This window comes from Lagopus leucura, unplaced genomic scaffold (assembly GCF_019238085.1).
Source record: "Lagopus leucura isolate 7727_CA_CO unplaced genomic scaffold, USGS_WTPT01 Super-Scaffold_702, whole genome shotgun sequence".
NCBI lineage: Eukaryota > Metazoa > Chordata > Aves > Galliformes > Phasianidae > Lagopus > Lagopus leucura.
Window position 1 is genome coordinate 1,255,603 of NW_024962254.1, and position 12,973 is coordinate 1,268,575.

Here is a 12,973-nt window from a genome sequence, read left to right on the forward strand (position 1 = left end):
ATTTGTGCAGGGTAAATAAAACCAGTCCTGAATCTCCACTGGTACAGATGGACAAAACCATGCGGGCTCTGATTTCTCTGTCAGCTTCTCTTTCAGCTTACTTGTGTGCTTTTTCTGTTTTTTTTTTTTCCAGTTTTATCTGTTGGTCTCATGAAAAATGTTATCTGCTCAACCAGCCTTGCTGTCTTTCATTTCAGGCTGCTTCCTTTACCAGCAACAAAAGGGAAAAAGGGAATCAGTGTTGTGGTTTAAGCCCCAGGTGGCTGAGCACCCACTGGGAGTTAGAACTCATGGACTGAGATAGAATTATTTACTAAGATAGAGAAAAGGATAATAATTATGACAAATATTTATATATATGAATGTATTTAACAAGTGATGCACAAGCAATTGCTCACCAGTCCCCAACTGGTGCCCAGCTAGAAGAAGAGAGTGATATCAACTCCCACCCCCTTCACATGCATGATGTCATATAATATGGAATATCCCTTTGGCCAGTTTAAGTTGTCCCTCCTAGTTCTGTTCTCTCCCAGTTCCTTAGGCCCTTCACTGAGAATGGCCTTGGCTCTGTTCAACCTCATTAGCAGCAACTATAAACATTGGTGTGTCATCAACATTGCTTTTCTCCTACAAACAAAACATAGCATCATACAAAGAAAACAGTTCAATCCCAGCTGAAACCAAGACATGCTTCCAAATCATCAAGACAGGAAAAGACCTCTAAGATCATCTAGTACAAGCCCAACCCATCCCCACCATGCCCACTGTGTCCCTCAGTGCCACATCTCCACAGTTCTCGAGCACCTCCAGGGAAGTTATTGCACCGCCTCCCTAAGCAGCCTCTTCCAGTACTTGGTATTTTTTTTTTTTGAGAAGAAATTTTTCCTAATATCCAACCTGGAGCAACTTGAGGCCTCTCTTTCTATTGCTTTTATTGGATCTTCACCTCACCACTACTTGCTTTCAGGGATTTGCTGAGCAACAAGGTCTCCCCTGAGCCTCCTCTTCTCCAGACTGAACCATCCCAGTTCCCTCATCTGCTCCCTGCAAGACTGTGCTCCTGACCTTTCACGGGCTAGCTGCCCTTCTTCAGACACATCTTTAAAAATGAACACTTACTGGAAAAAAAAAGCTGGAAGATCTGAGTGTTCTTAGCCTTTAATTCCTGCAAATCCCATTCATTCATCTTGCTCATCCAAAAGTGTCCTACATATGACTGACAGAGGTGGAACCCATACTTTTTTGACACAGCTTCAGTGCTGGAGATGACAGCCTTCTCTTTTGCAGCTGTAGAACTGGATGGATGGACAGAATGTGGACAATTTCCCTGTACTACAACCAAAGGAGATTGGTGTGGTTGAGAACAAACATTCAGTGCCACAATCAGATCCTTACCACATCAGCACAAGGAATAGCTGCTAGCTGTCATCTACAGCTCTTCTACCTTACAAGGCCCACTACAGCCATTTCTTCAGTCCAAAGGACATAGTGGACAGGTTCCCTCACTCTCTCACTCCTTTTTTACATCCTGGACACTTTTGCCAGCACGCTATAGAACAAAGAATCGGCATTTTGAGATATTTGGCTGGAAGTTGCCACCTATGTGGAAAATCTGATTGTTATTATTCAGGCTTCTTCTGGAACTTCTTAACCCCACTCACTTGAAGATGTCATTTTTCAGTCCTGCTATGCACATTTTTTCTCTCTTTTTTGGTAAGGATTTGATTTAAAATGCCATAGTCATCTGATCTGAGAAGGGGCCTGAGGAAAAGCTGTCTCACAGCCCAAGCCATTGGCATACCACTACCTACCCATTGGGCCTCTGTGCCTTTCTTTTTGGCAGTCACATCAGAGATGGCAGCCTGGATTACTGGGACCACACATCTGATCTGTATGGTGTCCCAGCCATGGAAAGCTTTGCAGGGAGTCATCTCTCTGCATCAAAGCCCTCTGGGCCTGCACTAAAGGGAAGCAGTCACTTTTGTAGTTCATCACTCCTCCTTTTACCCCCATGGTCAAAGTGATGCTGAGGAAACCAGTGGGTGGGAAGCAAACACTGAAAGGCAAAAGTGAGATCATGGCTCTGGAGGGGGCTGGAGGGCTCTCAGCACTCCATGCTGCGGGTATCAGCTAACCCAGGCTGGTTCAAATTCCATTCTTCCCTTGGGAGAGAAGTGAAAAGCCAAAAGCACGAATGTCTCCGTAGCCTTGGGCAACCCTGTCCTGGGATTCCCACAGCCCCATTGTGGCTCTTGCTCCGCACTCCCTGGGAGGCCTTGGCCACCACTGTGCTGTTTCTGGGACTTTAGCTGGCTTTCTCCCTTTGGGGAATGAAATTTGCTTTGTATTAAGCTGGAATTCCTACCCAGGGTCTCTGCTGGGCTTTATTGTTACCGCTTGACTCGGATCCCTGAAATCCCTCATCCTTTCTGAAAGCTGTCTCTGATGCACTGATGGTCTTTTGGAGACCAACCTGTTTGCTGCAGAGCAGGGAAGGAGATCTCTGAGGAAGTTTGCTGAATAGATTGAGAAGAATCAGCAAGGTGCTGATCTGAGAACTTGGGAATCTGGGGGATAGCCAAGGGGAAACAAGATGTGGTGGTGGGTGAAGGTCCTGGTGTTTGTTTTCTGTAGGTGCCATCGCCTTTCATCTAGAAGAACACTGGTGCTTCTCCTATCAAAGGAGTGAGCTAGAATGAGAAAACATGGAATTGCTGTGGTTTCTGGGGCACCCTATGAATGAGGAGAGATTAGCTAGTAGGATGGCAAGAAGCTCGAAGCGCTGCTACAGCCTTCAGCTGTGTCACCTTTACAGATCCCTTCCTCTTCTCGTAGAGAAGGTCACCATGACCAATTGGAGAGGCTGGCTGCCAAAATGGGCCATGGAACCTGAGGAGGACGAGCAACAGGACCATGAGATGTTCTCCATTCCTCTGCTGGCTCCATGCACACAATAATGCTTCGAGCCTCTTGCCTACCCTTAGAGCGGCTTCTTTTTCTGACATTGCTTTTGTAGGCATTTCAAAAATAGGTCTCCTTCTGTCCCCATCTCCAAGGACATCTCCAAGAGTGCAAGCTCTTACAGGCTTCCTTCCATTGCTGAAAAGGATTACCCTGCAGCCGAGCCATGTGCAAACAACTGGGCTATGAGTCACAAGAATAGCTTTATTACAAGCTGAGAACTTTGTGCCTGCTGAGGAAGGAGGAACTTGACAATGGCTTTGTGGGGAATAAATTTGTGTTTTTGAAAGTGGTATAAATACGTAGATAACAATGCACTGGAACAGATTTGTGCTGGTAAATGCATCAGATTGGAAAACAGCATTGTCCGTACAAGTGTTTTTAACAGATTTATTAGCACACTGGATTGGCAGCTTCTGTTTGTGAGTTAGATCAACAACATTCCTTTTTGGGTTTTGCACCCCAGTACAAGTAAATACATTAAATCCAATGGGGAAAAAAAAAAAAAGAATTAAATGGCTACAGAAAGCAGCTGCTAAATCAGAAAGAGAAATGAGAAGCTTGGAGAAATGCAGGGGAAACAGCTGAGGGGAGCACAGAGCAGCTCCTGATTGTCTTTTATTTCCTTACGTCTGACATCTTAGTTTCCTGAGGAGATAAAGCCACTTAGCTTAGGTCCATTTGCCTGGGACACGGAGGCAATGATCCAGATCTGATCCCCATCTCCTGTGTCATATTGCAGCCACTAGTGGTATTACTGCTGGGAGTGAGGATAAATTGGTGTAAAGGGCCCCCACCTGCTCCAAGGGGTCTCAGTGGAGGAGATTCCTGTGGAAAGCTGGGGAACAAGCCAGGTAATATTAAACAGCAGCAACGGGCTGGCAAAGAGGAGAGGCACAGCTATTCTAAACTCTTATTTGGGCAGTATTTACTATCATCTCACCACTTTTCCTTTGAGAAAAGCTCCTGTGAACAGCCAGTGTTACAGGGTTTCTGAAACAGATCCCAGCATTGGAGCTGCATTACCTACCAAGGTTCCTGTCGAGGCAGCCTGCCCCAGAGCTTGCAGTGCCTTCCCATCTCTTCATAGTCTTCACTTCTCCATGAGTTTGATATGGCTCTACCTTATTCATCAGACTGCAGCCTGCATGGACGCACCTTGGACATTTGCTAAGTACAGCCATTAATTTCCAGCATGGGGAAACTTGAATGTAGGCAAATTTCTAGCCTAGCAGGATGAGGCACAGAACAGCCAAAAAGCAAATCCAGCAGCATTTGCTATAGATCTGCTGAGAAATTGCACCAGTGTGTTTCTGCACTTAGGAGCTACTCCTAAGTCAAACAGCCAACCACTGTGCAAACACCATGAGCGCTTCCACCCAGGGCCTTCCAGCCATTTAGCTGCTCCACCCAGCTCTGTGTGCCTGGGTGGCTTTAGCACGTGCCTTTGGACAGGCCCCAGGACACCAAAAGCCAAGGCAGCTGAGTACCTCCATTCATTACCAGTGAATGAATGGGGATAGGTATACCCAGAGTACAGCCTCAGCCACCCATATTCCCATCTGGGGAAACACCCAACAAGCCATCAATGTCCACGTTCACAATGTCCACATTAGTCTCCTGATCATCATGCCCACTGACTTCTTTCTTCTTTTTATATCACATTCGAATTGGCTCGTAGACCTTCCTGGAGCAAGAAGCCAAACTAGATGCAACCGTGCTCCCTTCTTTCTCTCTGTCTTCATGTTCCTGATGTGAATGTTTGAACCTCATGGAAGGTGTGGGCAGAGCTGAATTCCAAAATTCCCAGCTCCTTCTCACCCAGTGACCCTATTAAACATATTGGCGTGGATCCAGTCGGCTGGATCTTGAGGGACTTTGGCTTGTTTCCAGTCTAAGTTCAGGCTAATGCTGTCTGTCTAGCCAGGAAAGGGACAATCTGCAGAAGAGCATTCTGGTGCAGTCTATGGAGAAGGGAAACCCAGCCAGTGGGTTTATGCCTGATCTCATGGAGGCTACAGCTTACTTCTTCCCAGTGGTGGAGAAGAGGAAACGTGGGGCTGGTAATGGGAAAGCAAAGTTGAGAGATAAGACCACGTTCTGCAAATTAGGCACACAGAAATAAGGGAAGACAGAGAAAGCAGACTTTGGCTGTGTACCTTTGGGAGACTGTGTGACTGCATCTTCAGTCAAGAGGAAATCCTCGTGCCTAATAAGAGATAAGCTCTGGTTCTGTACACTCCTGCCCTGTTTCTCTGATGGGTGCTTGGGAACAATTTCACAGCAGTTTGTAGACACCATATTTTGTCCTTGGGTAGTACAAGGCCTCTTACAGGAAATGTCTCTCCCTAAGGAACCCCAGCAGAGCAGGATGCCACATGAGAGCACATGCAGCACAAACACAGCTCCCAGCCCCGGGAGCAGTTGCAATCCTCTTTCCACAGATGCTGTCAAATCTCTGTTTTCTTTAATCAAAACTGAAACCTGATGGAGTACCGGGGTTTGTTCAACCAAAACATCTGCGTTTCAGCAGTTGGATTTCTTTTAAAGAGGCCCAGAGAGGCATGGGGATGACTCCCTCTAGTGCCCAGTTCAGTAGCTTTTCCACAGTGACGGATCTGGGAGACAACTCTAGGGGGGCACAGCCTGTGCAAAGAGCACCAAACCGCTGCCCAGTAAGGAACGGAGGGTGAGCACGGCCCTCGCCTTCCCATTCAACATGTCAGAGGATCTCCATGCTCTCTTCTCTGCCTGGCTCCAGAGGGTGCCACAGCCCCAGTGGAGACCAAGTGGAGAGGAGGCAGAATTGTCCCTAGGGCAGTCTGTGGTGGAGATGGCGTGATGGCACAATGTGGTGGAGATGGCATGAAGGGCTGGATGAGTGTGGGATAGGGGAAGATGTGTGCAGCTACTGATTGGGTTGGGACGTAAAGGTTGGTTGGGATGTGGACAAGCTGGTGATCCAGGAGGAGGAGATAGGAAGGGGAGGAAAGATGCTGGAGGACAGGCTCCCAGCACCTGGATCAAAAACCAGGAGGATTGCTCCAAGCTTTTGCAAAATGTGAGAGCCAGAGAGCTTTGGGAAGAACTATCCCAGCACAAACCCAATTCCCACTCTCCAAAGGAGAAACCCAGATCACCTCCCTGCACTAGAGTTTGACCTTGGTGGCCAAGGTGTTCCTTGTCATCGTGGGCTAGGGGACAGTAGCTCTGCAAAAATAATGGCTCGTAGAAAACACACACGTACATTTCTCAAGGCTTTGCATTTTATTTCAGATCATTGATTTTGGGAACTGGTGACATTATCAAAGAAACCAGTGGAGAGGTGGTTTAGGCACATGCAGAACAAAAGCATTGTTTCAAGGTTACAGATGCCTTCTAGGAAGCAGTAACAGAACACTCTTTTCTGCCCTGCCTGCTGCAAGGCAATCCCCTGGAAATGGAGATGAAACAAAGCAATGAGGTTTGCTGGGAGGATCAGCCGTGTGACAACTTGGATGGTACACCAAGCTCTGTGCTGGACACAAAAGATGTTCCTCGGCAGGACTTGGCACAGGAGTAAAGCTGCCGCTGGGGTGCAAATGTCAGACCACCCTGTGGGGAGAATGGACACAGTTTGGTTGGAATGTCCTCATTCCTGGTCATGTATCTTCCAAAATGAGAGCTGACTTTTTGTGTAGGACATCCTTTCTGTGCTCTGTTTCACTGCAATAAACGTCAGAGCTTGGTTTGATCTTGAGCCTGTGTCTGTGGTGGAGTGCAGGGGCCATGGAATCCCAGGGGTGAAAGTCTCACCAGCACAGAGCCTGGGCTGGCTTTCTGGGGGAGGAATGAGGTAGTAGAGCTGTTGGCAGATAGAATGTCAAATTAGGCATCTGGAGACCGAAAATGCCAAAAGGCCCTTTACTCCATGAGGATGGTTTGGGATCTTTTACCCAGCAGCAGCCAGACACTGTCTGTGCTGCAAGCAGAAGAGTCTTGGGGTCAGCATGGAACTCCCAGAGTGACCCTTGTTCAGTGACGCAGCCTGTGCCACTGGGGGATTGAGAAAGACAAACTCAGCAGAATCTGTTGAGCAACGAAGTGCAAAGGACAGAGACTCAAAACTCCTGGGATTTTGGGAGGTGATGCAAACATTGGAAAGACGCCCAGATGATGGAGCAATAAGACAACGTAAATTACCCCCCAACCAGCTTGCCTTGCCTCTGTATCTCCCCACGCTCCTACCTTGCACTCTCCGCGTGCAGGCTCATGAGCTGCTCTGACCTTCACCGAGGTTGATCTCCTCCAGGATCTGGCTGTACCTCCGGGTGAGAGCTTTGGTGTTTTTGGTGAGGTCGGTCAGAACCTGCTGTAAACCATTCATGTGGTGGGACAGCCGCTCCTCCAGATTCCCATCTAGGCCATCATCTGGGGCCGTGTCGGATTCAGCATTGCCGGTGGGGCTCTGATCGGTGACGGAGGCCAGGCCTCGCTCCACCACGGGCTTGATGGCCTTGAGGAGCTGGTAGCGCTCATAGAGGTCCGCGGGGCCGCCAGCGGCTGGGTCGGCGCCGTCCTGCGGGAAGACCCCTCGCAGCAGGCTGGGGAACATCACCTCCTGCTCCATCTTCTGCGTGGCTGAGAAGTACTGCTCCATGCCCCGTACCTCGGCTCTCCTCGCGTCCCACCGCTGCCCGGCCCCGTGGAGGCTTTTTATAGTCAAGGAACGTCCCCACTTCTCTATCCCTCTGCTCCCTCCTGCTAGGCTGGGTTTGGCTCCAGCCCTACTGGGCTCAGCTGTGCTGTGTCCCTGGCTCTGTGCCCCTGTCCTCATCTGAGCACACCCTTGTCCTTAGCCCCAGCTGGCTGTGATGCTGCCATGTCCCTGGGCACGCATGGAGCAGGGTGGTGAGGTACCCGGGGCCTCTCACCCCTTCCTGCCCAGCACTGCCATCCCCCAGCTCATGCACTGCAGTGGTAGTTCCCCAGCACTACATGCAGCCTCCACGTGTGCTGCTGGACCTCCCAAAACCATCAGGAGATGGTCTGCTCCCCCTATGCTCCAGCAGAGTCACCCAGAGCAGGTGCCCCAGCCCTGTGTCCAGCCCGGATATGGGTATCTCACTGAATCACAGAATCACAGAATCACAGAATTGTAGGGGTTGGAAGGGACCTCCAGAGATCATTGAGTCCAACCCCCCTGCCAAAGCAGGTTCCCTACACCAGGTCGCACATGTCGGCATCCAGGCAGGTCTTGAACATCTCCAGAGAAGGAGACTCCACCACCTCCCTGGGCAGCCTGTTCCAGTGCTCCGTCACCTCACTGTAAAGAAGTTCTTGCGCATGTTTGTGCAGAACTTCCTATGCTGCAGTTACCAGCCGTTTCCCCTTGTCCTGTCTCCACTCACCACTGAAAACAGTCCGGCCTCGCCATTCTGCCCCCCACACCTTAGATATTTATAGACCTGGATCAGGTCCCCTCTCAGTCTCCTTTTCTCAAGGCTGAACAGACCCTTCACTCAGTCTTTCTCCAGGCCCTTCTCCATCTTTGTGGCCCTCCGCTGGACTCTTTCCAAGAGATCCTTGTCCTTTTTGTACTGGGGAGCCCAGAACTGGACGCAGTACTCCAGATGAGGCCTCAGCAGGGCAGAGTAGAGAGGGAGGATCACCTCCCAACAGTGGATATCCTATAACATCCTGGGGCTGCTTGTGCTACGCTCACACCAAAAATTATCGTCCCATGTCTTCCCCCACTAGGGATCCCCCGGTGTCCCTCATGGATGCTCTCTCCCCATCCCACAGGGTAACGTGTAGCCCCAGTGCTGTGGTGTGGTATGACTGGGACGTGGTGTCCTGGTCATCCGATGAGGTGGTTTGTGGCTGTTGACACACTGGGACCAGCACTGTGGTTTATCCACTGCATTTCTGACACTGAGCCTGCACTCCCAACTCTCACATTCCTGGTTCATCTCCTGTTGTCACATGGAGCTCCAGTGCTGCCATCCTGCTGGGTGAAGCTCTGCAAACGGCAGAGCTTTTCCCCACATTGCTGGCAGCATTGACTGCGCCCAGGAGCCCCTCAGAGCTGAGCAGAGCCCAGCATGGCCCAGCCACTGCTGTGCCTGTCCCTGCTGCTCCCAGCTGTGTTGGCCATATGAGGACAATGACCACCCCGTGGCCACCTGCCTCTTATCAGCCGCATCCCACCCTGGGCTGACACTTGCCTGGGGACACGGTGCCAGGCTGCCAGGGACCTCTGGTGCTCATCCCAGGTCACAGAGCGGATCTGGAATGTCTCACAGCTCTTATCAGCCATGTTCTATAGCAGTACTGAGCACTGGGATGTCCGGAGGTGACACATCCATGGGCACCCTGAGCCTCTCCAGCCCGAGCCAAAGCACAGCCCAAGGAGCCCGCAGCCCTCCTCCCTGCCACCACTGTCTTGTGATACAGGGGCTGTCCTTCTTTGGCCACAACAACTCCATGCAGCATTATGGGCCTGGGGTGGAATGGAAAGATGTGTGTTGGGAAAGGATTTGGGTGTGGGGGAGTATTTGTGACAAAGCAGATTTTATCCACAATTGCAATGGCAGGAGCAGGAGCGTCTGCACAAAACAGTGCTACATCTTTTATGCCCTATTGCTCAACACTTATTTTTTCCACCCCTGGTTCCTCACTGGTTGAGTACTTCAGGTTCACAATCTCCCCAGCGTTCAGCTAAACATACAGATACTGGATAAACATAAATTGTTGGCAGCTAAGCATATATGGCTAATTAGTTAACTTCTCACATTTGCTCACTCAACATTAGGCTGCTATTCCTGGACACCTGCTATCCTTAGACAGAGATAAGTTTGGAAGGAAAGATGTAGGGGGGTATCTGTTGCATTCCTCCTAATCTAAAAGTGGGACAGTTTGAGCTCATGTAGAGGCCCTAGGTTGGTCTTTTGCTGAGGGCCTCTGGGCAAAACAGAATAGCCTATAATACAGAAGCTGCCATTTTTGTACTTATTATTTCATCTTACCTACTAAGCATGCATAAATATGGAAAGTTTAGCTAAAGGACAAGTGATGAGGATTATTAAAGACCCTCCTTTGATGGAATGAATAAAGACTTGTTAGTACCAATAAAGGTCACTAGATGACAGCACAGACCATAAAATACTCCCCTTGCTAGTTCTAATTGCAGAAACATTTCAGTCCCACACCTTCTGCACAGGTTATCTCCCCCACTTGTTTCTGGCCGGGACAACATAAAACATTCCATGCATAATCGATGGAGTCTTCCATTATTTGGCAGCCCACCTTCTGCTCCTTTGTCACACGTGGACCCGTGGTTCCTTGCCATTCACTTCTGTCAGACACCTCAGGTTCAGCAGGGCTTGCCACTGCTCAGCTTGACCTTTGTAGCATCTGCTCACAGCCATGCCAGGTGTACAAACCAGACATCTTGTGATCATGTTGAGAGGTTCTGTCTGGTGGCACAGTTACAATCTTCTGGTTTTCTCCCTCCATGTCTGCTGAACTTGTTTGCACCTCCCAAGGTCTTTTGCTAATCAGAGCGAGAATGTCTGTATTTTCTCCCTATGATACACAGATTAAAGGAAGCAAAGTAAAGGACCCGGATAAACTAATCGAGGGGGCTTGGAGAGTATACAGAAACAGGGATTGTAATGAAAGAAAGAAATTGGGAAGAACAGCAGCTGCTGCATTAGAGCAGGAGATGGAAGGGCCCAGGGAGGGTTTTGCCCCCAGTGCACTGAAAGCAGTGTGCAAACAGCAGGGAAATGGAGCACTGGTGGAGGTGCACCAAGCTGAGGGGGAAGGGAACCACCTCTCATCACAGAAGCTGAATGAGGAACTTTGGAAGTGGGATAAAGAAAGTCATTATCTTGCTGACAAGTAAAAAAGCTCACACACAAGACTCCTACATGTAACCAGTTGTGCATGTATAAAAGGTTGTAAGTACCTACAATAAAGGTCCTTGTTCTGCAGCAGCAAGGGAGTCTGCACCTCTGGCAGCACGGGCAAGGGAGCTTGGAGAGCTTGCCAGAGATAAGTTTTGACCACAGCAGACCGATGGCGAGGATTTGATTGCAGCTAGGAGAGAAGGGTAGAGATGTTTGTTTTCTGGTAGATACGGGTGCCTCTCACTGTGCTTTGAAGCAGGGGGATGCCCTGCTGGCACTGCCTGTTGCACCCATCGTGGGCATGTTCCTCCTCTCTCCTTTTGGCAGTTTGCAGTCTCTCAAGGGTTGATAGGCAATAATACATGAGCTTAGGAAGCTTCCATTTCCCACTCACGGAATTGTCTAAAACAGATTCCTGTGTGTGTGCATATCGACTCAAAACATGGTGACCCGCTATGTGACTCTCATGTTTAGCATGTTATCAGTCAAGGCTTTGACTGAGTTATGATGGTTATGCTATTAATAACTGCTGTTATTTTATACTGTGGTAATAGTTTGCTAATCAATGAAGAAAGGGAAAGTTGTAAGGGAGGATGGAAAGCTAAAAAGGAAACTTGTGAATATATTCGGGGGTGTCGTTGGGGGCAAGATGGAGAGAGAACTTGCAAAAAATAGAATCACAGCATGGCCTCGGTTGCAAAGGACCACAAAGATCATCCAGACCCCTGCTGTGTGCAGGGTCACCAGCCACCAGCCCAGGCTGCCCAGAGCCACATCCAGCCTGGCCTTGAATGCCTCCAGGGATGGGGCATCCACAGCCTCCTTGGGCAACCTGTTCCAGTGCCTCACCACCTTCTGAGTGAAAAACTTCCTCCTAAGATCTAACCTAAACCTCCTCTGTCTCAGTTTAAGACCATTCCCCCTCTTCTTATCACTGTCCACCCTCTTTTGTCTCACTGCATTTGTGTGTGTTCTGTGTTCCGTGCTTGCTGCAGTGTATACAGAAAATGGTACAAGATGCTATGAAGTATGAAGCACACTTTTTTATCAGTATAGAAGAGTACGGTGCTGGGGAGGATGTAACTCTGAGGGATTCATCAAGGGGCTCAGCAGACTCCATGATAGGCCTTATTGCTACTAGGCTTAGAGAGTCTGTAATCTAAGACAAGGAACAGATGGGGTTAAAGGGTAAACACTTGTACCAGCAACAGTGCAGCCAGCGCTGTTGGAGCAGAGCTGAGCGTCTCTCTGTGCTCAGCTCTGGTGAGGCTGCACCTCGAGCGCTGTGTTCAGTTCTGGGCTCCTCACCACCAGAAAGACATGGAGGCCCTGGAGTGTATCCAGAGAAGGGCAACGGAGCTATGACGGGTCTGGAGCACCTGATGGGGAGCAGCTGAGGGAGCTGGGATGGTTCAGTCTGCAGGAGAGGAGGCTCAGGGGAGATCCTACTGCCCTCCACAATTGCCTGAAAGGAGGTTATGGTGAGGTGGGGGTCAGCCTGTTCTACTGGGTAAGAGCAATAGGATGAGAGGTTGTGTCAGAAGAGGTTCACATTGGATGTTATTTGGCCACCCTGCCCACGGCAAGGGGGTTCAAACCAGAGGATCCTTTTCAAACAAGGCTGTTCCGTGATTCCACGATTAGGAAACATTTCCTCGCCACCCCCCCAGCTCCACTCGGGACGCGGGCAGCGCCGCTCTGCCCCTCCCCGACCCGCCGCCACCCCCCCGCGGCCGCCCGTCCCGCGGGTTCCCGCCCTCCTCCGCCCCGTCATCTGGGGCCGTGTCAGCGGCAGCATTGCCGGTGACGGAGGCCAGGCCTCGCTCCACCACGGGCTTGATGGCCTTGAGGAGCTGGTAGCGCTCATACAGGTCCGCGGGGCCGCCGGCGGCTGGGTCGGCGCCGTCCTGCGGGAAGACCCCTCGCAGCAGGCTGGGGAACATCACCTCCTGCTCCATCTTCTGCGTGGCTGAGAAGTACTGCTCCATGCCCCGTGCCTCGGCTCTCCTCGCGTCCCCGCTGGGGTTCCGTGCCGGGGGGGAGGAACGGCACTTTTCCCCCCGCTTGCACGGTCTGGTGACACCGCGGCTCGGCGGCTCGGGCCGCCCGTCTGCCTTCGT

The 12,973-nt window shown here is 50.4% G+C and overlaps 1 protein-coding gene across 2 annotated transcripts; it reads right to left on the reverse strand.

Annotated features, from left to right (window-relative positions):
- Positions 1-6,205: 6,205 nt before the first annotated feature.
- LOC122175115 (thyroid hormone-inducible hepatic protein-like) lies at positions 6,206-12,867 on the reverse strand. Of its 2 annotated transcripts, XM_042862541.1 has the most exons (3): positions 12,673-12,867; positions 7,189-7,431; positions 6,206-6,555 (listed from the first exon to the last, which is right to left on the reverse strand). In XM_042862541.1, the coding sequence occupies exons 1-2, from the start codon at positions 12,839-12,841 to the stop codon at positions 7,211-7,213; spliced, it is 390 nt and encodes a 129-aa protein (XP_042718475.1). In that variant the 5' UTR covers positions 12,842-12,867; the 3' UTR covers positions 6,206-6,555; positions 7,189-7,210. The 2 variants fall into 2 exon arrangements, with proteins under 2 accessions (XP_042718475.1, XP_042718474.1); XM_042862540.1 differs by lacking the exon at positions 12,673-12,867 and having other exon boundaries at positions 7,189-7,720.
- Between the last annotated feature and the right edge of the window lie 106 nt (positions 12,868-12,973).

Coding starts and splice junctions, on each gene's coding strand:
- LOC122175115 (XM_042862541.1), bottom strand. CDS start 12,841: ATGGAGCAGTACTTCTCAGCCACGCAGAAGATGGAGCAGGAGGTGATG. Junction 7,432..12,672: donor CAAGCCCGTGGTGGAGCGAG/GCCTGGCCTCCG, acceptor TGGTGGAGCGAG/GCCTGGCCTCCGTCACCGAT.